Source organism: Fusarium oxysporum, chromosome 6 (genome assembly GCF_000149955.1).
Source record: "Fusarium oxysporum f. sp. lycopersici 4287 chromosome 6, whole genome shotgun sequence".
NCBI lineage: Eukaryota > Fungi > Ascomycota > Sordariomycetes > Hypocreales > Nectriaceae > Fusarium > Fusarium oxysporum.
The window spans coordinates 929,302-949,815 of NC_030991.1; the positions used below are offsets into that span (position 1 = coordinate 929,302).

General features: G+C 48.5%; 8 protein-coding genes across 12 annotated transcripts; 5 read left to right on the forward strand and 3 right to left on the reverse strand.

Annotated features, from left to right (window-relative positions):
* Positions 1-1,109: 1,109 nt before the first annotated feature.
* On the forward strand, positions 1,110-2,003 carry FOXG_19656 (uncharacterized protein; the record flags this gene model as incomplete). The annotated part of the gene is made up of 4 exons (XM_018399919.1): positions 1,110-1,201; positions 1,255-1,352; positions 1,403-1,521; positions 1,569-2,003. 4 exons carry the CDS (start codon positions 1,110-1,112, stop codon positions 2,001-2,003), a joined length of 744 nt encoding a protein of 247 aa, XP_018244429.1.
* Positions 2,004-3,152: 1,149 nt separating this feature from the next.
* FOXG_07113 (uncharacterized protein) lies at positions 3,153-4,965 on the reverse strand (the record flags this gene model as incomplete). Its single annotated transcript, XM_018385747.1, has 1 exon — positions 3,153-4,965. The coding sequence occupies one exon, from the start codon at positions 4,963-4,965 to the stop codon at positions 3,187-3,189; it is 1,779 nt and encodes a 592-aa protein (XP_018244430.1). The 3' UTR covers positions 3,153-3,186.
* A 2,639-nt stretch (positions 4,966-7,604) lies between these two features.
* FOXG_07114 (uncharacterized protein) lies at positions 7,605-11,355 on the forward strand (the record flags this gene model as incomplete). The annotated part of the gene is made up of 2 exons (XM_018385748.1): positions 7,605-8,650; positions 8,701-11,355. Exons 1-2 carry the CDS (start codon positions 7,940-7,942, stop codon positions 11,353-11,355), a joined length of 3,366 nt encoding a protein of 1,121 aa, XP_018244431.1. The 5' UTR covers positions 7,605-7,939.
* Positions 11,356-11,760: 405 nt separating this feature from the next.
* FOXG_07115 (uncharacterized protein) lies at positions 11,761-11,994 on the forward strand (the record flags this gene model as incomplete). Its single annotated transcript, XM_018385749.1, has 1 exon — positions 11,761-11,994. One exon carries the CDS (start codon positions 11,761-11,763, stop codon positions 11,992-11,994), a length of 234 nt encoding a protein of 77 aa, XP_018244432.1.
* Positions 11,995-12,843: 849 nt separating this feature from the next.
* Positions 12,844-14,486, reverse strand: FOXG_07116 (uncharacterized protein; the record flags this gene model as incomplete). Its single annotated transcript, XM_018385750.1, has 3 exons — positions 12,844-13,683; positions 13,742-14,193; positions 14,258-14,486. 3 exons carry the CDS (start codon positions 14,484-14,486, stop codon positions 12,844-12,846), a joined length of 1,521 nt encoding a protein of 506 aa, XP_018244433.1.
* A 466-nt stretch (positions 14,487-14,952) lies between these two features.
* FOXG_07117 (uncharacterized protein) lies at positions 14,953-16,157 on the reverse strand. Of its 4 annotated transcripts, XM_018385754.1 has the most exons (4): positions 15,928-16,157; positions 15,756-15,879; positions 15,525-15,687; positions 14,953-15,471 (listed from the first exon to the last, which is right to left on the reverse strand). In XM_018385754.1, exons 3-4 carry the CDS (start codon positions 15,628-15,630, stop codon positions 15,074-15,076), a joined length of 504 nt encoding a protein of 167 aa, XP_018244437.1. In that variant the 5' UTR covers positions 15,631-15,687; positions 15,756-15,879; positions 15,928-16,157; the 3' UTR covers positions 14,953-15,073. The 4 variants fall into 4 exon arrangements, with proteins under 4 accessions (XP_018244437.1, XP_018244435.1, XP_018244436.1 ...); XM_018385752.1 differs by having other exon boundaries at positions 15,525-15,879; XM_018385753.1 differs by having other exon boundaries at positions 15,756-16,157.
* Positions 16,158-16,736: 579 nt separating this feature from the next.
* FOXG_19657 (uncharacterized protein) lies at positions 16,737-17,216 on the forward strand (the record flags this gene model as incomplete). 2 transcript variants are annotated; one of them, XM_018399920.1, is made up of 2 exons in its annotated part: positions 16,737-17,037; positions 17,130-17,216. In XM_018399920.1, one exon carries the CDS (start codon positions 16,737-16,739, stop codon positions 16,962-16,964), a length of 228 nt encoding a protein of 75 aa, XP_018244438.1. In that variant the 3' UTR covers positions 16,965-17,037; positions 17,130-17,216. The 2 variants fall into 2 exon arrangements, with proteins under 2 accessions (XP_018244438.1, XP_018244439.1); XM_018399921.1 differs by lacking the exon at positions 17,130-17,216 and having other exon boundaries at positions 16,737-17,062.
* A 786-nt stretch (positions 17,217-18,002) lies between these two features.
* FOXG_07118 (uncharacterized protein) lies at positions 18,003-20,492 on the forward strand (the record flags this gene model as incomplete). Its single annotated transcript, XM_018385755.1, has 1 exon — positions 18,003-20,492. The coding sequence occupies one exon, from the start codon at positions 18,003-18,005 to the stop codon at positions 20,490-20,492; it is 2,490 nt and encodes an 829-aa protein (XP_018244440.1).
* Between the last annotated feature and the right edge of the window lie 22 nt (positions 20,493-20,514).

Below are 20,514 nucleotides of genomic sequence, written 5' to 3' on the forward strand. Positions count from 1 at the left end.
CAAAGTCAGGTTTGGCATCGTTACTGGGGTCTCTGTTGTCGGGGTCCTTCATCTTCGATGTTTTCTGGCAGTGGCGGGAAGAACTTGGCTAACAGTTCTTCGGCTTGCTCTTCATGGCTAGTTGTCGCTGTTCCATCTGCCTTAGCGAGCTGGGGTACCTTCCCAAAAGCTGCGTCGTCCCCTGATATCATGTACTTGGCTGCTTTCCAGATGTTGTCGTTATCCGCCAGAAACCCCTTCCAGTGAGTGTTCTTCCGTTGCCGTATGGCATCGTGGTATTGCTTCGCCGCAGCCTTTGCCGTATTTTCTAGATCTTTAGCATTCTGTCCCGCACGCCTTGCGGCTCGGGCTCGGTTTCTCCAGTATGTGTATACATGCCGCAGCTGTGTGAGGTCATGGGTCCACCGCCGCTTTGCATATGGCGACGGTTTGGCTCAGGGTGTCAATGCTTGGACTGCTTCCAGCACAGCCGACATTAACCTGTCCGTTTTCTGCTGCACTGTGTTTTCCACTGGCCTAGCTCTCAGCGTGTCTACAATCCTGCTATTGATCTCCTTCCAAGGTGCATTCTTGAACCGAAGTCTTTCTTCCTGTTTCGGCGCCGGGACTGAAATGTCAAACACAGTCTCTATCGTGCGATGCTCTGATCCGTGCTCCGTACCATGTATCGTGCATTTGATGTTTGCGTCTGCAAGCTCCTCGGAAGCCAGAACCAAGTCAGTGGTTGTCCCGTAGTCTCCACGTCTTGTCTGGTTTCCAATTAATTGATATGCTGGGAAATTATATACCGCGCTGTAATGAATTAATGCATGCTGGTTTTATACATTTTACGCACTGTAATGTCTACGACTCTGCCCCCTCTACTTTTTCTACGACCTAGCCGGGCTGGGTCGTTGCTGACTTATAGGTAGGCTCTCAAGAAGCTGCAAGCGAGGAATGTTAGTTCTGATTGAGACCATGGATACCAGCCGAAACAAGGATAATCCACAGGTCTGGCTGATTTTTGGGTCGGGCGAGGCCCTGTAAGTCTATAAAGAGACGATTACCACCCACTGGTAAGAGGACGTTAATTATGGACTTAGATCACTCAGACACAACTCCACGACACCATGGGATCAAATCTAGGCTGGGGCTTACTCAAACCGGGGCAAACTGAACTCTTCATCACATCCAGCTCTGAGTGGAAACTGGTTGGAGAAAGGTAACTACTAAAGGGCAACATGTCTATATTACAAGATCTAACTATGAATTTAGCTGTTACGAGAAAGTCGAGCCTTTCAAATACGAAACCAGCGATGCAGACACTGAGAGGCATCGGCTTTCTTCTTTATTTACTATCCGGTATACTATGAGTAAGTCCTCAATTGAAGCTGGGGTTGACAAGAAGACCTGACAAAAGCAGACACCAAGACCAAGGAGAGAACAGTTATCGTAGATCTAATATCCCCAAATCTCCAATTCATGATGGAAAAGGCACTCTATGGCGTTGAAACCGCAGACTTCAGGGAGCCTGTTACTTTGGTAAGTGAATCCATCTTGTAATAGTCACAATTAATAACGACTGCAAGGTTAATTTCAAGACGTTATTCCATAAGCGCACGCAACTGAGGATGTTCCGCGATGTCCACTCTGACCATATAACAGCCTTCTTATTGGATAAGGAGCATTTTAGGTGCTTCATTAGGATCTTTGAGGACTTATGCGAAGATCTAGATAATAGGCTGGAAGCACTTGTCCGGTGTGATGAGATCACTTGGGAGTTTCTTCCAGAGTTATTTCTCCCTAGAACAAAGGTTCTAAGGAATGATGGAACAAATGATATCCAAGAAGAGGGGACTTGTCTTGATTTCGAGGAGACTATTGATAAAGAAGGTCTGAGATTCATTCGCCTGAGAATAAGTCTTGATCGAGGGGAGGATTGTTCGATTTTCATTCCAGAATTCGACAGCAAAGTCGCCATTAGATCCCTTGAGGTCTACCCTAAGGACTTTATGGAGGACTAGAACGGTTGACTCACCAATTCATTCCTTCCTGACCCGGGCTAGGACTACGTTTAAACATGCATACTCCGTCTTAACCTTGATTATCATAACCATGATGAGACAACTGTTGGTCATATGAGATCACCGTATTCTTAACTTCCAGTAGCTAGCTCCAGTTATAGTCCAAATGGATATTTGAATACTGATCTGTACTCGTCGACTGAAGTGGAGTTGTATTTCCACTCCTGGTATCATGTCGAGGCCCGCTGGATGTCTGCTATAACTTCACGAATATTCGCGTCACCTCCACCAATGGCGCATCCATTTGTCCGGGAAGGCATTTCGGTGCTCGCTGATCACACTCCTAATCACGTACCAAAGACAAGTGCTTCGCCTCTTATCCATCTGATTTGGTGAAGGCAGTATCACACCAAGTGCTCGTAAGGGATTAAGATAAAATAAGGCACAAAGGGGCTTCCGTTTCACTCATTCATCCTCATGCTTCCATAGATCACTTCGTAAAGCTCAGCAACGAAAGTTGGGCCATGCTTAACTTGGGGCACTGCTTATATCTGATAAGCTCAACTTGCAGTATTGACCTTGCTTCAAGTCTCATGGCATAATGGGAGTGCATTCATGTCCAAATTCTCGAAAAGGCTGCGAGCTATCCCATCCATTCGATTAGGACTATTCATAAAGGTGACTCATGAGAGGCACTACCGCCACTGCCACTGATGGAAATGGCCGTGCGATGTATCTTGATCTACCTATATGCCGTCCAAGCTAGATATCAAACAAAGTGGAAGGCTTAGGATGCACAACGGCCGTAGTGTATCAGATGCCTTCTATTCCAAGCACAGCCATACAGACAAGAGTACCCTCATAGGCTGTATGGTTACACTATCTAACGGCAATGTTCGGTAAGAGTGACAACGAACTCGCGTCCTGAGAATTCGGGATCTCAGGTATGCTTCGACGCTGAAATTGACAACATCTTTTAGGTAGGATGTCTTATGTCGAGGCTAACTGAGTACATCGAAATGGTCAACTATACTCCATTGATATTCGTTCAGAGCTCATTTACCTGTTACTATGAAAATGCTGACCTTTATGTTGGTATCTCACTCATTATACAACCAAGCTTGTTCTAAACCCAATATAGATATTTGAGTACATATATATTGGATGATGCATTATGTGGGACTTAGAAACTTCTTTTCTCTGTAACCTTAGACCTGGCCTTTTTCTTTCCAATTTCCCTTTTACTCCTTTTTCGAAACTCGTCAACTTTTTTCTGGTGATTTTGCGTTAAGAAGACACTATGCTCAGGATGTTGCTTGAGCAAGGTGTTTAGCTTCTGATTATCGTTGTTGACGAGAATCATGAGCCTGTCCGCCTCTGTCTGGTCCCTCATACTATAAACCGTCCTACCTACCACAAAAAGATTGGCATACATGGGCTCCGTAGTATATAGGTGCTTTTTGAGAATTTCAGTCCACTTGGCTTTTTCATGCCTTGGAGTTGAAATATCAATGTGGTCAAAGGTGAATGGTATAGGCTTGCATTGCATTCGATAAGAGGCCTTTTTCTTATCGATGTGGCGCTGATATGCGAGAACCGTGTCCTGAAGATTGTACTGACTGGTGACCTTATTGCAAGCGGAAGCAAGCGAGCGAAGGCTCATGTTGTTCACTCCACCGTCTTCTTTCAACCACCAGCCAGAATTGATGCCCTCCAAAGTTAGCTCAGCTGATTGGGCGATTTCTCCACATATGGACCTTCGCAACGCCACAAGGTCAGCGCCTCCGTTTTCAGTTTGTAGTGGATATTCGGGATGGACAAAGCCAAATAGAGAGATCAAATGACCAACTTCAGCCCGATCCAGGGTCTTGTTATACTCGTCATCATTTCCTGAGGAGAGAAGACTTCCACGTTGTGATTCATGATACATGCTGTAGCCACCGAGCTTCCAGCACGGCTCGTCTTCAATACCCTCTTTTATGGAGTCTACCATTTTAAAGCTTCCTCCTGCTTCCTGGGCAGCAACGTAAGTCCGCACAGGTGCCGAAGTAAGCTTATATGTCGCCAAGCTCTCTAAATCACCGACAGTTTTCTCGTATCGCAGACGGGGCATACAAAGCGTAATTGGGATCTTGTACAGCCAACAGAGCCTAATCAAGATCTGCATAGATGCGGAGAAAGACCCGACGATAATAGGACAATCATTATGACCTAGAATGATCTTGTTGGCTTTTGAGAAGTGGAACACCTCTCGTGCTTGCTCTGGAAGGGTCTTGTAGGCCAGAGGCTCTGGACCGAAAGGCTTTTCCGAGTCCCTTTCTGGCAAAGTTTTAGCAGAGAGCTTGTCAATGAGCTTGAAAGAAGCATCGGTGAATGAAGTGCGTAGTGGGCACTCGGCATCATGATATTGTCCCATCCCAGCTGCACGTTGTCCCTTGCTCGTGGCGACAAGGACGTCCCCCAAACGACGATAATAAACAGTCAAACCACACTCCATAGTGCTGAGCACACTGAATGATGCAAGTGTCCGTGCAGAACCAATAAACATTGTCCATTCAGGACCTATAGTGTTAACAATTGATTCCATGATTTGGCTGTAACGGTTAGAGTTATCAACATAAACATCTTGAACCTTAAAAACTTTGGTCCACGGTTTATCTTGAGCGTGATTGGCGCGATATTCGATAACAAGTGCCTTGAATTCCTCTAGAAGTTTGCCGTCTCTTAAGTACTTGATGACAAGGCGGCGAAGGATCAAGGCCAGGAGGGCGGTCTCGTGACATCTTTCACCACCCACCCTCGCGTCCAAAGAGCTCCAACCGTCTTTTATAACACCATCGATGGTCCATTCGCCTGAGACGAGAAGGTTGATGGCATACTCTAAATCACGTTTCTTGAGAGCTTCCCAAGCATCAATGTCTCGGAAGGTATGCCCGTTTCTGGTCTTATTTAAGTGACTCATCGAGGGCGATAGATTTGGACAGTGACGTAGGTTTGTAAACAGATTCAGTGGCAAAAATTGTTTTCTATAAGGCTGAAATTTATGCAATCATGCCAAAACATGGATCATCTGATTTCACGCCTGAGAGAGCACTTGCAGAGTTACGACGAACTGCGTTGTCCGAGCCTTAAGTATCTCTATTGGACATAGGTCTCTAGATGTGTCATACTGAAAAGCTATGTTAGATAGGGGCCCAGCGGTCTATTCTGACTGAAAGGGTAATAGTCGCTAACGCCTACATACAACGCTTGCCTTTCGTCCTTATTTCCTCAAGCCCATGCTGTGCCACTTACGGCTGAATCTATATCCGCATTTCCTAAAGCCCATTCCTGGACCTTAGTTTCACACCATCAATGTGAAATTCGTATCCTTAAGTCCATATAGCGCCTGCTCTTAATTGCTGTCTTCCTTTCTGTTCTGCTGTAATAAAAGGAAGGTGCCATTACACTGGCAAGCCACTAAAGCATCTCGGTCAGCATACTATCAAGCCTCCAGCAGCAGCAGTCTATTTTACAGCGGATTTGTGGTTGTAGGGTACTCCGTATTTTGATCGATGGAATTGGCCGTTTCCAGGTCACGGTTGAGAGTCAAAATAAGGAACGGGCCCTGTTTCCGTATCTATTACTTGAGTGGAATAATTTAAATTGTAATATATTCTTCTAGATTAAAATAAGAGTATTCTAGCCAAATGTGAAGCTCTTAGTTTGAGGCCGTAAATATCGATCAGTGTGATTCAGCCAAGGTATACTATCAGGAGTATATCCTTCTCGTGTAATTCCGTTTCCGTAACTTGCAAACTTTTGCTTATTATTCTCAAACCTTATGTCATAGTCCTCCCATCTTACTATCTCTGTGGCCGCGTAGTAGTGAAGTATTGACCCTGGCCAAGGAACTATGACTTTTCCATTAGGAAGCGTATCTGTTTTACCGCGTTTTAGTCTCGACTGATGTTAATCCGCGGTAACAAAGGTGATGGCTTACATCATGATGAACATGGCCCCGCCCAGACCATCTCGCGCATACGTGATTGAACCCACTGGTTGAAAGCGTCTTGGGCTGATTGCTTAACTGTCTAGGCCTGACCCACGCTGTCAGACAACTATAACACACAGATGTTGAAGGACTTTTAACAAGTCTCCCACTCTTTCAGCTTAGCTTGTTCGAATGGTGCGCTAGGCTCTATGTGAATTATCAGCTATCCGCTTCTGAAAATGTATGGATCTTGACCGCGAAATTCACGATTGGCTGCAATGCTCAGGGCCGACGACAAGGTCAACAACTTGCTAGACGATATACCAACAACCAGCTAAAAATACGTATGAGAATATGAATAAGGTGAATCTGAAGGCCTTAGTGTGTGCTTCATCTAATGTTCATAAGTTTTACATTACATTTAGTGCCAGTTTGAGTCTGTCAGTAGACGATAGAGAGAGAGACAGAGAGAGAGAGATAGAGCCAAGAAGGACTGGTGTTCTGGCAATATTGGCCTCGCCGGCAACTCTCACTTGGCATCGTGCAATGGTTTATTGCCACACTTCTACCGCCTTCATTCAAGGCTATCGCCCCGTGGCTCCACATGCGTTTCGAAGATAAAGCAAGTGATTCCTACACTCTGCTCCCCAACTGCACTAGGTGGTAAACACAGGACCTTACTAATATCGTGAGTGAACTGGAAGTCTCATCCTCTAGCCTTGATCACCAGGGCAAACTGAACGAGAAGCGTGTGCTCCTGAGAAGCCAAAAGTTTTTGTCGCTCCACTGTCGCGCAGGGTCAAAGAGGCGCGTCACGTCGTGATTTACGTGCTCTCAATGATTAACAAAATGCTGCTCAAAACGTTCAAATGCTGTCGCAATGCAATTCGTGATGTCGGTCAGTTTGCGGCTTCGTAGATGGAGGTTTGCGGTTCGCGACGTGATTCGCGAACTGTATCTCTTCAATTGTCGAAAGTTTCCCGAAAGTACCTTAAATTGGTGGCTGGGAATTGTTGGATACGCGAGTAGGGTTGATGTCCAATTAAAATAGGGTTAATTTTCGCGCTTTAGGATCAATCTAGTCCCCAGGAGCTCGTCCTTCTTCTTCTGTCTCTGTTCTGTCCTTTTAGGTGTTTTCCCCGCCACCCGGTATTGACATATCCGGGATCCACAAAATACAAGTTTCTTTTATCGAGGCACTATCACTAATCCAGCAGGAGTGGGCTCCATTTTCCTTCATCACAATATTATTCTTGTATCCAGAAAAGGAGGGGAATTGAACCAACCCTTAACAGAGTGATCAAAGAATCAAGACCACAATCAATAATATCGCCACATTCTGGTCCACACTTTGATACACCCACCCCATCGTATTTGGGCGCATCTAACAAGCTTCGATTGATCAGGACCATATTAACTTAAGCAGATGTTGGTATTTAGAGGCGACAGTTTCCTGTCAACAAGCTCCTAGGAAAAATGGTTGCTCCCTCAGGAAAGGCGTGGCCGGGGAGACTCGCGCTAAACTCCGTTGGTGAAACGTGCTCCTCTTGTCAAGCCCCCTGCGGACTTCTCTCAATGCGCGCGCTGGACACTCAATCACCACTCACTTTCATCTCAAGCCTCACAAACAAACAGCAAAAGTCTCTCACGCAAACTAGATTTGTCGGCATCATATGAGGGCTTATTTGCGAAAGGTATACTGGATCAGCGGGGTTCATTCGCGCCTTTGGCCGCGCCTGCTCACCAGTCAGAACCTGCACCCTCTATTTTGCCACACGCATCTTTCCATTCAGGGTTCTCAAGAGCCATCTCAAACTAACCTCCGTTCAACTGCCGGGGCAAACTCGCAGCCTGCGTCGCCCTTTCTTTCAATTCACCATCAACCACGAGACCGCTTTCATTGCAGAATGGTGCATGCAGCTGCGAGTGAAGGAGAGGGTCAATCTAGAAAACCTTGACAAAGATGTCAATCGCAGCCATGGCTCCACGCCCAGTCCGAAGTCCAGCTCCAGCTCCTGCTCCTGCTCCTGCTCGTCCTCCAACACAAATCGATGTAATCAACTTGAGCTTGGACGATTCAAGCGATCTTGGGAATAATGCTTCTCTTCCACGAAGATCACCATCGCCACAGCCCGCTCGTCTCGAGACCACTAATGCCCGATTTTGCTTGATCGACGAAGCTGGTAGTCCCAGCCAGACGCCCATCAGCCCGCCTCAGAAACGACCTGGCCAATCCAGCTTTCACTCATTTGAGCCATCTCGTCCGTCGCAGCCGACGTTCAGGCCAGTGCAAAAGGTGACCACGTCAAATGGTAAATCGGATGATGCCCAAGACATGGCAAGGTCGTCTGACGTGCGACACCCCAACCTGTGGCATCAGCAGGCGATGCCGTCCTCGGAGCATCGTTCTCCCAAAGCAATTCAACATCTCAAGGCTATAAGCCCTGAGTATCATACCCCGCGAAAGCCGGAATGGGATGTCTCTCGCATCGTTCAAGCCTTGACCACATTTCGCCAAGATATCAAAGACGGACATGCACGCATGACATCCTACATCATCGAATCCACCAAGCCTGTGGAGCGCCGTGTTCTCACAGGCAAGGATCTCTTTACCGGCCTCAGCAGCGAACCTACGTTAGCGGACAAGGCTGATACGATGAGAATCAAATTCAAAGTAGTCGACCCCATACACTTTGATAAATCGATACTGACATCTGGAAACAGGAACACTCCAAGCCCAAGAGCAACAAACGTGAGGATTACTATGAGGCTAGACCAATCCAGACTGACGAAGAGCGGGTTCCCCCGTATCGCTTTCACCACGTGGAAATTAAGAAGAATATCCTCACCCCAAACACGATGCTAACATTTGTTCCCCACTTGAGGGACCTTGAGAGTTCGGAGAAGTCAAAGTACAACGTTTGGTTGCAGGAGCTGGAGGACATCGACCGCAAATCTGGATTTAAGCCCATGAGCCGTGAGGAGAAGGTACGCGTAACTGTCCGCTCGGAATTCGCCTCGACTGTCTCGCTCTACCTTGAAAACTGGCTGGACAGGCTCAGGCTTCCCGGCTGCGATAAATCAACTCTGATCCGGTACATGGCAAATCGGCCACCCGATGATGCGATCACGCCCCGACAGAAGTCCGACATCCTCAACGCCCATCGCCCAGCCGAGTCCAGTACCCCTCCTGAGGCCAACAGGGCTGTCGAAATGTTCATAGAAGCATTTCATTGTGTATTCTATCAAAACGAATCTTCGACGAAACAGATTGCGCTCCGAGATGTCCTCTTGCTCGACGAGTCTGTCGACAGCATCATGGACACCAATCCGATGGCCAAGAACGGCTCTCTCTCTCTAAACGAAAACGAATTTGAGGCTGTCGAATTCAATTTGGGAACTTATTGTATTCTTGGCTGTCTCATCTGCTTCAGCCATTCTTGCGAGCATGGAGAGTACGATGCTTCCAACAGCAAACGCTCCCTTTCGATGCTGCCTCGCCTCTCGGATACCCTCAGGCGAAGACGACGCATCCCGTCCGATAAGGCCAACGTCGCCAACGGGCATTCTCCTAACCCCTGCAAACGCAGCTGCTACCATACATCGACCACTTCCGTAGTAAACTCTGCGCAGCGGCCTTGGACGCCGGAAGAGCACATCGTTATGCGATCCATGATTGTGACAGCCGACCACAGTCGCGTCAAAACAGACCCCTTCTGCATTGTGGCCCACATTCTTGACCGCGACTGCCGCGACGTTTTCCACGAGTATGAACGCCTCGGCATCAGACTGCCTCCGCGCGAGCCAGTCAGCAAGACGCCAATTAAGACGGTCTCATGGTATGATCGCTTCAAAAAGGCGCTGATTGGCGACTGGGAAAATCGCACACGCAGCCACGAGCATCAACAGCGTGAGTTGATTGAGCCCTGCTTCCACGAAGGACCATGCACCCAGGAAAATTGCATTTGTGTCCAGTATGGATATTTATGTGAGAAGTACTGCGGATGCACGGTGGAGAATTGCGCGTACAAATTCACTGGCTGCGCCTGCCATGTGCAAGGCAAAACTTGTCTTGCGAAACAAAAGGATAGGCTATGTATTTGTGTGCAGCTGCACCGCGAGTGCGATCCGGATCTCTGCGGTACCTGTGGCGTTCTGGAGAGGGCTGATCCGGAAAATGCCGAAGATGAACTCATCCACGCGACTGGCTGCCAGAACTGTTCTTTACAGCGTGGTCTTACCAAGGCTCTCGCGTTAGGCCAAAGCCAGCTAGAGGGAGTTGGCTACGGGCTTTTCGCAGCTGAATGTATCGCACAGGGTGATTTCATCATCGAGTATGTTGGAGAACTCATCACCCATGACGAAGGCGTTCGGAGAGAGGCCAGACGCGGTGATGTATTCGATGAAGAATCCAACATCTCGTACGTCTTCACTCTTCTCGAAAATGAAGGCATGTGGGTGGACGCGGCTTTATATGGTAACCTGAGCCGTTACATCAACCATGCATCGGAGAAGTCAGGCGGCGACAAGCGTGGCTGCAACATCACGCCCCAGATTCTTTACGTCAATGGCGAATACCGGATCAAATTCACTGCGACGCGTGACATTCAGGCTGGCGAGGAACTTTTCTTCAACTATGGCGAGAACTTCCCAAATCTGACCAAGAAGGTGCTCGACCATAAGGCGGGAGAGATGTCTGACGAGGCCAAGAAGCGGACACGCCGTCCAAACCGGGTCGATCATAAACAGGGAGTAGCCAGAAAAGCGCCCGAGTCTGACAAAAGGAAGTCTGACAAAAAGAAGTCTGACAAAAAGAAGTCTGACAAAAAGAAGTCTGACAAAAAGAAGCCTGGCAAGGGCAAGACGGCCTCACATCATGACCTTGAAGACGAGGACTTGGAAATGTACGAGTCGCCCGAATTCATACCAAAACTACCGCGAAAGCGGAAGCGAGAAATACAGGATGACTCTGAGGAGGACGAGTATCATCCAACGGCAACAGATGCGACTGGGTCTTGCGCCGGGTCTCCGTCAACAATTGACTCGGACTTTGCGTTAGGGAAGAGTTCGGGCAGTCTTCGAAAACGAGCACGTCGGCCACTGAAGTCAGCAGTGGCCGAGCATATGGGCAAGTCTCGAGGCGAGCCCAGGACATGGGGGAAACGGGGCGGAACCAGACCCGGCAGTGGAAGGCCTAGAAAGCATCCACACAGGGCGCCGAAGCCCGCCCCCTCCCCGATGCCCGAACAACCAGTAACCATGACGCCAGGTCAGCCTCAGACTGAAACTCCGGAAGTGACACAACCACTGGTGATGGCACTTGGCTTGCAAGGGCGGCAGGCCATGGAAATTGACGGCGGTTTAGAAGATGGGAATTGACAGGGGTGCTACACCATGTTGATACGCCTACTACACCTTACGTGCTACACTTTTTGAAGCCTTCTATGGTCCCAAAACTTGTCGGCCCGTCAGGTCCACCCGCGCAAGGCAGTGAAGCCAGTTCGCTCCACCACGCCTTAACAGCTATTGGGAAGCCGCCCCTGCCGAATCTTTACAATCTTTACAGTTTTACAGTCTTTTAGTTAGGGAAATATAAAAGCCGGCGCAGCCGTGAGCGTTTTTGCCGCGAAATGGATGCGATTGCTAAAGAGATCCTGGTCCAAGGTGGGAGGTAATGGAGATTCCGTCGCCGCGACGTGTCGGCCTTCGAGAACTACGAAGCCTACGGCAAAACTGCAGGAAAAGCTGCAGGTGGCCGAGAAAAAGACGGACACGATAAGGAATATGTGGTCACAGCAGTCGCACGAAGGTGGGAGTGAAGGTGAGAACGGACCGGCCGACAGGGTTGGAGAATCACTGATGATGGGAGACGCGATGGGCAACGACGTGTCGCTCATGCGGACCATGCTCCGAGGGATGCTCCAGGAGACGTCGACCCGTCTCATGAGTGAACAGAAGCAGATGCTTGAGAGACTCTGGGACGCGTTGATGGGAATCAGCGAACGGCGACGCAGATGATGGGCGGACAACTGCACGATCCGACAGCTTCAGCAAGAAATCCAGGCGGTCAAATGGCAGGTAATCGAGGAGTCGAAGAAGGCAGATGAGCCTAGTCGCATGCACGAACAGGCAACGAGGTAGCTATGGGTGATGCGAGAGTAGACGAGTGAACAGACGAAGGAACAATTGAAGACCATACGTGAACAGGCTGCGAGGGACCTTGACCAGATGCGAGAGCAAGTCATGAAGGAGCTGCGAAAAACACATTTCCAAACGGCAGAGTAGGCATGAACTTCACGGCCTTAGGAAACAACTGCATTAGTAATCTAGCTATATGCTTTAGGTAACTCTGCGGGATGGAATACCCCGCACAATAGATAACAATCAATCAACATATTTGCTGCTGCTCATCACATTCACTTTGACACTTCAAGCACGCTAAGTGCGACATCTTGCTAACGTGCACCTTTGGGAAAGTGCGATCAGATTGAAGAATAGGTGGGGGTCAGGATGATCTTGCCCATATTTGGAAGAACCTCGATGTGTGCACGGACCAGATTCTGTGTAATTCGACACATTACAGTGAGCCCTTGTTACAGTAGAGTAGCTGACTTGGAGGTAGGCTAACCCTAAGGGGCCAAGTGGGGGTTGGCCTGTAAGGAAGGTATGGAGCAACTGGCATGCATTATAAAGAAAATCAAACCCTCGAGATCTATTAGAGCCGCAGTGAGTATTATCAAAAAAAGCAAAGGCTACGCCGAACGAGTCCGTCTTGCAAGCTGCACCATAGGTCCATCCCTAATACCGACGAATATATCATGTAGTTGGTACTGATCACTAGTGCGACGGCCCTCGACAGCATTAAGGCTACCGCCACCTAAGATTACTAGTGATATCAGGCCTGATCTCGTAGTTGTAAACAATCCTCGCCAAAACCAAACTCATCTCAAGATAGGCCAGGTTCTTTCCAATACATCCCCGAGGTCCAGTAGAGAAAGGCATGAAAGCGCTCTGAGCCAGAGCAACGCTCTCAGCCGAAACACCAGACTCATTCTTCTCATCAACTATCCAACGCTCTGGATAAAACTTAAACGGCTCAGGGTAGAACTCAGGGTTATGGTGAAGGCAATAGGATGCACAGCTGACATTGATACCCTCGGGGATATACTTCCCATCGACAACGATTCCGCCCTTGTCGACCTCTCGAGCAAGATCAGCTGGAACGGGAGGACTCATACGCAATGTTTCGTCGATAAAGGCTCGAAGATACTGACAAGAATAAAGAGTCGTGCCGCCCTTGATGTCATCAGCACTAGAGAACGCAGAAGTAATCTCCTTTACGAGCTTCTCCTGAACCTGAGGGCTGCGCGAAAGGTAGAAGAAAGCAGCAGCTGTGCTAGTAGCAGTCGTGTCAGAGCCAGCAATAATGAGAGATTCACTCTCACCAAAAAGCTCATCTTTGGTGTATCCCTTTCCAGTTACGGGGTCCACGGCCTGAAGGAGATAATGGAAGAAGTCTTTTCGGCTGTCAGCTTCGGGCTTGTTCAATTTTCGAGCGTCGTCTTCGACTTTTGCTCTCTCGGCGAAGCATTTCTCCACAAAGTTTTGCCATCTACTCAGGGCAGGGGGTGCGGCGACAGCGAGGAGTTGGTCGAGACCACGAGGCTTGAGCCATACCCATAGAGCAGTAAAGGGGGAATAAGCGATCTAGATCCCTGGTTAGTCACAGTCATAATTTACTGGTATTCTTGAAGGAGGCTCTTACGGGGTGAAGAAGAGCCATAAAGTCGGTCATGAGGCGTGGGATATGTCGCAGATCGCTATCGTGCTCCTTCATGCCAAACGATTTACCAAAATATAGATCACCAAGGATGTCAAAAACGAGATGATCTGACCATCGAGCCATGTTCAGAGAGTCGGACCATTGCTTTTTACCAATCTCTTCGTTGATCAATTCGAACCATCGATCAATGTTCTCTTGGATAAACGGCTCGCAAGAACGCATTGCCTTATCAGAAAAGGCGTTGTTCATGACGCGCCTCTTCCGAGCATGGATAGTCTTATCAATCGTGTTCCATGTTGTCATGGCATGAACATTGCGAGGATATGCCTTGTAATATTCGGCCTTTTTCACATTGGCTTTGTTGTTGAAGATGGCCTTGAGGCCGGTGGGAGTGTTGATCAGGACAGTATTGGGAGTAATGCGGAATGTTGAGCCTATTAGATATGATAATATCAGACGATATTTTCCTATTATCGGCTCGTGAAGCATTTTACTCACCGTACTTCTGCTGTAGTTGCCAGAACCATATATGGCGATTCTGCTTCTTAGTACGGTAGTACGCCGGAAATGCTGAGATGCGTGCCCAGAAAGGGCCTGGATATTTGGAGAGAGGATGGAAGTAAAGTCTATACACAATCGTAGCAATGATCCAGCTCAAGGCTAGTGCGGCTACCAGAGCCAAAGCTTGAGAGGGAGAGATGTCCTTCACCGTGTATCGAATGAACATGGCTACTTGCGAATGTTTGGTTATGTTTAGATAAACAGAGAACGACTATTTCACGCGAGGAGACCAAGATACTTAATACAAGTTGGCCGTCAGGAATCGTCCGCTCATGGCCAAAGCAATTATTCTTGTCATTGCCCCTGAACTTTACCTACGTACTTGGTTCTCTAATCCATTACTCGAAATAGCTCCGAAAACGTTCCTTTTGCCAGATCAGAATAAGCTGGAGCCAGCTCAGCTGCTTCCGACATTCGTAAATCGTCCACTGCTATGCATCGGATCTGGGGTGTTGTGATTAGCGCTTCACTCATTTACGTGGTCAAAGGCCGCTTTTTTTATTTTTATTTTTTTATTGTGTGATGTCCTTTAGAAGGGGGTTTTTTTCTTGGCGAGAACGTATACTTGAGCATGAAGGACCAGATCGGACTCCCTCGGTGGTACTATAATTGGACTGTGGATCGTGGGGCATTCTGGCTCGGAGGCAAAATGAGTGGTATTATAATCGAAATGATCGAAATTGCAGGAGTACTGAACGATGCATTTTATCTAAGAAAAGCCCAATAGCAGAGTCGGGGCTTTCGGAGAGCCTTTCAACTAGCCTCTGTCCCATCCATCCACGATGGTCTTGGACGTCTAACTTTCTCCTTCTTCCTATCCTTTCCACGGCCATATAACACAAGATCGTACAGCAGATCCGGCTGCAAACGCATCGCTCTCCGAATATGCTCTTCATCAAGCGCTCGAGGGTTGTCATGTAGAGCCTGAACAACGACATCGCGCAACCCCCTATCTAAATCGATCGTTGTCGTGTATACAAACTCAAAAGCCTGTGCAAATTCCTTGCTACAAGAACCCCCACAATTGGAAATAATTTGGAAACACCGTTGCGCCATCTCCTTCAGACCTGACACCTCGTATTTCTCGGCAAGGGCATATACCTTTGCATGCAGGACAAGAAACTTGACCTGAAGCCCGCCGGTGAATTCTCCTGTACACGGCACGTTAGCTAGGCTCGCAATACTTGACAGGGAAGTATCTTGCCAAACGTCTCTAGCTTCCAGCCGGCGACTGCCAATCTGTCTTTCGATATACCGTGGGTTCCTGGATCTATTTTGGGATAATAGCCATTGTAGATGTAATAGATCATAGAATTAACCGCTTCCGGGTCATCTTCCGGAAGATTGATAATGTTTGATTGGCTTTCCTACAAATATGATGAATGACGTATCAGTCAATCAATGGCAACACGGACGCAAACTCATCTGGACCTACTCGGAAGTGGTTTTGGCAGGCGACTCCGAAGAAAGGAGACCTTGGGCAGATAATAGCCTTATGGACTTGATACTGTTTATCGCCACACGTAATTTTAAGGTCTGAATAAAGTCCGGTTTCGGCTCTGGAGAGAGTTATATTAGCAACTTTTATATTGAGTCGATAAACCTACTTCTTTAACGCGCTTTGAAGCGCGTGGTTTGTTGTTTCGTCAAGTCTCGTCGTGATTGTTTCTGGCGCATTTTCACTTTTGTGAGAAGACCTAAAATAAAATGAAAAGAGACGAAAATGAAAATAAAATAAAATCCAGGATTTTAAAACTAGGGGCTAGTGGCAAGGGTAAGTGTAGCTGAGCTCTCAACATATGATCTATCCTGGTTGGATGGTCCGGGTTGACCTCAGCGTTCAAATAGAACAAGAAAACAGATTTTGACGCACCACGTCTCAGCTACACCAATGCACGAAGTAAACAGTATACTAGAATGTAGAAAAAGCCTTTCATAATTGATCCCTTTCAATAAATTGCATTTTACTCATTTGAAGCGATCTGTATCGGCCAAAAAGGCGATCGCAAAGCTTATATAGGGTAAGCCGCTGGTAAACCGGGCTGTCCCCCCTGCATCGTAGCAGCCAACCAGAGGCTGTTTAAAGCGTAAAGCATTCCTGCTGACCCTTTGCGAGCCAATGAAAGCATGTTCAAAGTGAAAGTACCCATGTAAGCATCCCTGCAAATATCCACTGGGGACGTTCTGACTGATTTATGAAAAGCATTTGTATAACGGGCGCTCCCACAACGTTGATCCGTATTCTCGCGTCGTGTTCGGCATGTTCGGCACCAATCGCCACCCATGTTCAAGATGTGATGAGTCCTACTGAGTTGTGTGACTCGCATCTGCCCTTGTTTTAGTTAAACTCAAAACGCGTAGGCTCATTTAGAACGTTGGCGTCGCAATTGAAATAAAAGGGGGAGCTCCAATTATGATGGAAAAGATGGATGCCCAGATCGTCAAAACGAGCATTTCGTCGAATATGGGTCGACGAGCCTTTACGAACCCATCCAAGATCGAAAGCGAAAGCGAGCGGGCGAGGAACCGGCGCCGTCGACAACAGCAGAGACATCAAAGCATGGTTCATCAAGAGTATTCTGCTTACCCTGGTATCCGCGTGATCAACTCTGTGCATAGCCAGTTGCCACGTGAGGATGCGTAACGGTCCGATGCACACTGGCACTGCAACTACTTTGCCAGCGTGCCAGACAGTACTTCGATTACGGCCGTGGATAGTAAGTATACACATCTATAGTCTCCTACAGTAAGGCTCTTTATATGAGGTCTCTCAACGCCGTGGTAGTGTCCTTATTAATATTTGGTGAAGGCATTGTAGAGCGTCGTGGTGTATTGAACTCGTTGGGGCAAGATAAATTAATGACGGATGGGGATGGTCGACAGTCCGTGACGTGACGGAATTGACGACAGGCCGAAACTTTGATCACCAGCGGGCAACAGTGCGACAGAATTCGGTACGTACAGGTGCACTAACAGGCAGGACTTAGGCCAATAAGAAGCGTTAAAAGTGCGGCACCCGTATCAATTACCTTAATGAAACAGAGAGTTCGTCATACTAGTCAGCCGTAAGATCAATTACGCAAAAGCAAAAATAAGGGATTGGTTACGACAACGAAGAGTCAATGTTGGTTACCCCGGTCAGGGGCTGGGAATAAAAGCGAGGATCACCTGCCACCAAAGCATATTAAGATAACACGTTACACGACAACCAACTTGGCGCAAGAAATGTAAACATACTGCTGTCTATGGTTTAGCTCATCATGGACTTCCACAATGGATGCCGACGATACGGACCAAATAAAGACCATATTCGAGCTTGAGATTGGCAGCGCGTCGTCGGTGAAGTCATCGATCTCGGCGATCATCATACTGACAGCGCGTGTTTTTCTGGTGATGGAGGCGAGTACCCTAGGTTCTCCTTATCGCAGCCAAAGGAATTGATAGCTTACATGTAGAGGTCATCTTATTATTGACAAAGCATGAGAATACCACCAAGAAGTGATCTGTTTGAGTCTCACTTGGGGGTGCAGTTGACAAAAGCAAATATACTGACTATGCATTCCTATTGGTGCCCGCTTCGATGCCTGTCATTCTCGCACAAATTCTCACCCGCTGCAAGAAACAAACCGAACCAAAATTCCTTCTTACTTGTACCGCCACTCAGGCAACCGATCGTAAAACAATGAACCCTTTCACTCTCTACCAAGATGACGGATCATCTGACCCCAAGTACAGAGCAACCATTGAGAGCGTCAAAGCGTCCATTGCTCGGCCGCCATGCGAGTGTGTCGACTGCCAGAACGGATTCTACACAGTCAAGGAACAATATAGCCCGGGCTTGTCCTACCGCCGCAGGCTTTCTGACAAAGAAGCGGGGCGCCATGTGCTCTCGGCCGTGGAGGATATCCATCGTCTGCAAGCCTCACTAACAGAACGTATCAATGTCTATGGCGATGTCTTGCTGAGTCGGTGGAAAAAGCGAAGCCAAGCAAAGCGAGAGGCCCTGTTGAAGGAAGCAGCTCCGGAGCTCGAGGAGGACCAGTGGCTCCTCCCGCGGTATACTTACCTGCGCGAAAGGCTTTATATACACGCGAGAAGCCCAACTCGGAGACGTCAACTCCTGTTGCCTTGGCTGAACGTGCAAGTCGTGAAGACCAACCCTGCAGTCCTTTTTGCTCTGCTTCACTATAGGACCGCCTATTCTCCCCAGCACTGGGTGGCGTTCGACAGTAGGCAGCTCACTCTCGGCTGGGCAGCTGGATTCTTCGACGTTGACTTCTCGGCCAAATGTGTTGTCGTGTATGGAGATCAATATGGATCACTGGTCGACTGGGAAGAAAAGGCCGCCCATCGAGCTGATACTCTTGGATTTCCCAGGGCCATGCTTGTTCTTGAAGCGCAGGCGTACCTTATGGAGGTTCTCTGCAGCATAGTGGAAAGGATCCTCGACGGTGTAGACCCTTCACAACCCCCTCGGGTTGACAAGTGGCGAGAACTTGTCAGCCACGAAGCTTTTCGAGAGACGGGTGTGGTAGAGTTCTGGTCTCCCTACACGAACCAAGCCTTCTCACAACCGCCAGAATTCGACAGCAACTACCTGCTCACGCTCGCCAAGACTCGACTGGATGAAACGAGAGATCATCTATGGTACCTGCAGTGCGATGCTGCATACATGAGGAGACATCTGAAGACAATGTTCGCAACTGAGATCTTCAAGAAGGCCTCGGAACCAAATAGAGCGGTGCTGCTTGCCCAGCGCATTCGCACTGAGATCCTAAATCACCATTGGTGGCGATGGATTGAGGTGGAGTGCAGGCATGTGAACGCAGTGCGCAGGAGATTCCGCGACAACATATATCCCGGCGCACCTTTGCCGATCCAGTACGACAAAGCTCTCGGTGCCCTTGAGCTTCTCCTTGTCAACCAGGTCATATACAGGGCAAGTCGCCTGGAGGAACTGCTACCGTTTGTTCCGGGCCTCCAGAAACACTGGAAACTCGAGCCTGAAGCGAACTTGCCCAATGCAATTGGCTCCTTGAAACGAAAGACGTCTGCAAACACACAGGATGCGCTCACCGAGGACCCCCTTGACTGGTGTCTAGTTCAGTTGCAAGCAAAGCCTGACGACCAAAGAGCCTTTGATCATGCGGTGCTCTTCGCAATGCTGCAGGACCATCTGTCCAGCAACCCATCTGAGAGGAAAAGGCTTGACGAAATCATCTACCAGACACTCTCGGACCTCTCAACCTGCCATGAAATGCTTCTAGCCGTCCGTTTCCACAGGCCACAGAATGCAGCGAGAACATTGCAGGAAGTTAGCACCACAGAAGACAGGGAGTTTTGGAAGCCGCGACGTTCCGAAAGCTACAAAGAGGACCTTGGCCTTCTCCAAGACATCGGGACGTCACTTATTAGGGACTTCTACCTTGCAAAGCCACCAGCAGGTCCGAGAAATGCTGATTGGCTTGCGCGGTCTCGGGTGCTCCGCACTGCCCTCGAGAAATTCTGGGAATCGATTAGAGGAACCGTCAGAGAGGAATTTCGCAGTTCTGCTTACAGCCCAGCAGAGGTCGACAGTCTTCTCGAGGTCGTTTCAGCGAACCTAAGTGCAGAGTACCTGCAGCAGGAACAACAGGCAGAGGCTGAGATCCTCACTGCTATCCGTAGAGTAGAGGAGCCACAAGCCGTTGCCGGTTTCTTCTACGAGGCTGAACCCAGACCCGTGCCGTCAACGATAGTTCCGCGCCGAGAAAAAGCTAAAACGCGGGGAGGGCAAGGGGCCTCTGCCGGTGATACCAAAGAGCTGGGAGATAAAGCTGCAAGTGCTCACGGAGAACCTACCGAGTTGACCAAAGGCACCGCCATTGAAGTTACGAGGCAATCGTTGGGGGTCTTTCAACTCATGTTCCCCGACAGAGATGACGTTGTCAAAGACGTATTATGGGATCGATTTGTTCACGCCATGATTGATGCGGGGTTTACTGCGAGGAACAACAGCGGCTCGGCAGTGGCGTTTAAGCAGTTGTCCGGGGAGGGAGGCAGGATCGTCTTTCATAAGCCACATCCTGTTGACAAGATCGATCCAGTTCTGTTACGGATCATGGGCAAGAGAATGGCAAAGTGGTTCGGGTGGAGGCGGGAGCTTTTTGTTTTGCGAGACGAGACCACCTGAGCTACATCTATCGATCTGTTTT

Bases quoted from the DNA above. Each gene is read 5' to 3' on its own strand.
- FOXG_07117 (XM_018385754.1), bottom strand. From the start codon at position 15,630: ATGATCTATTACATCTACAATGGCTATTATCCCAAAATAGATCCAGGA. The intron at 15,472-15,524 runs GCAAGATACTTC...TGCCGTGTACAG, and splicing joins CTGGAAGCTAGAGACGTTTG to GAGAATTCACCGGCGGGCTT.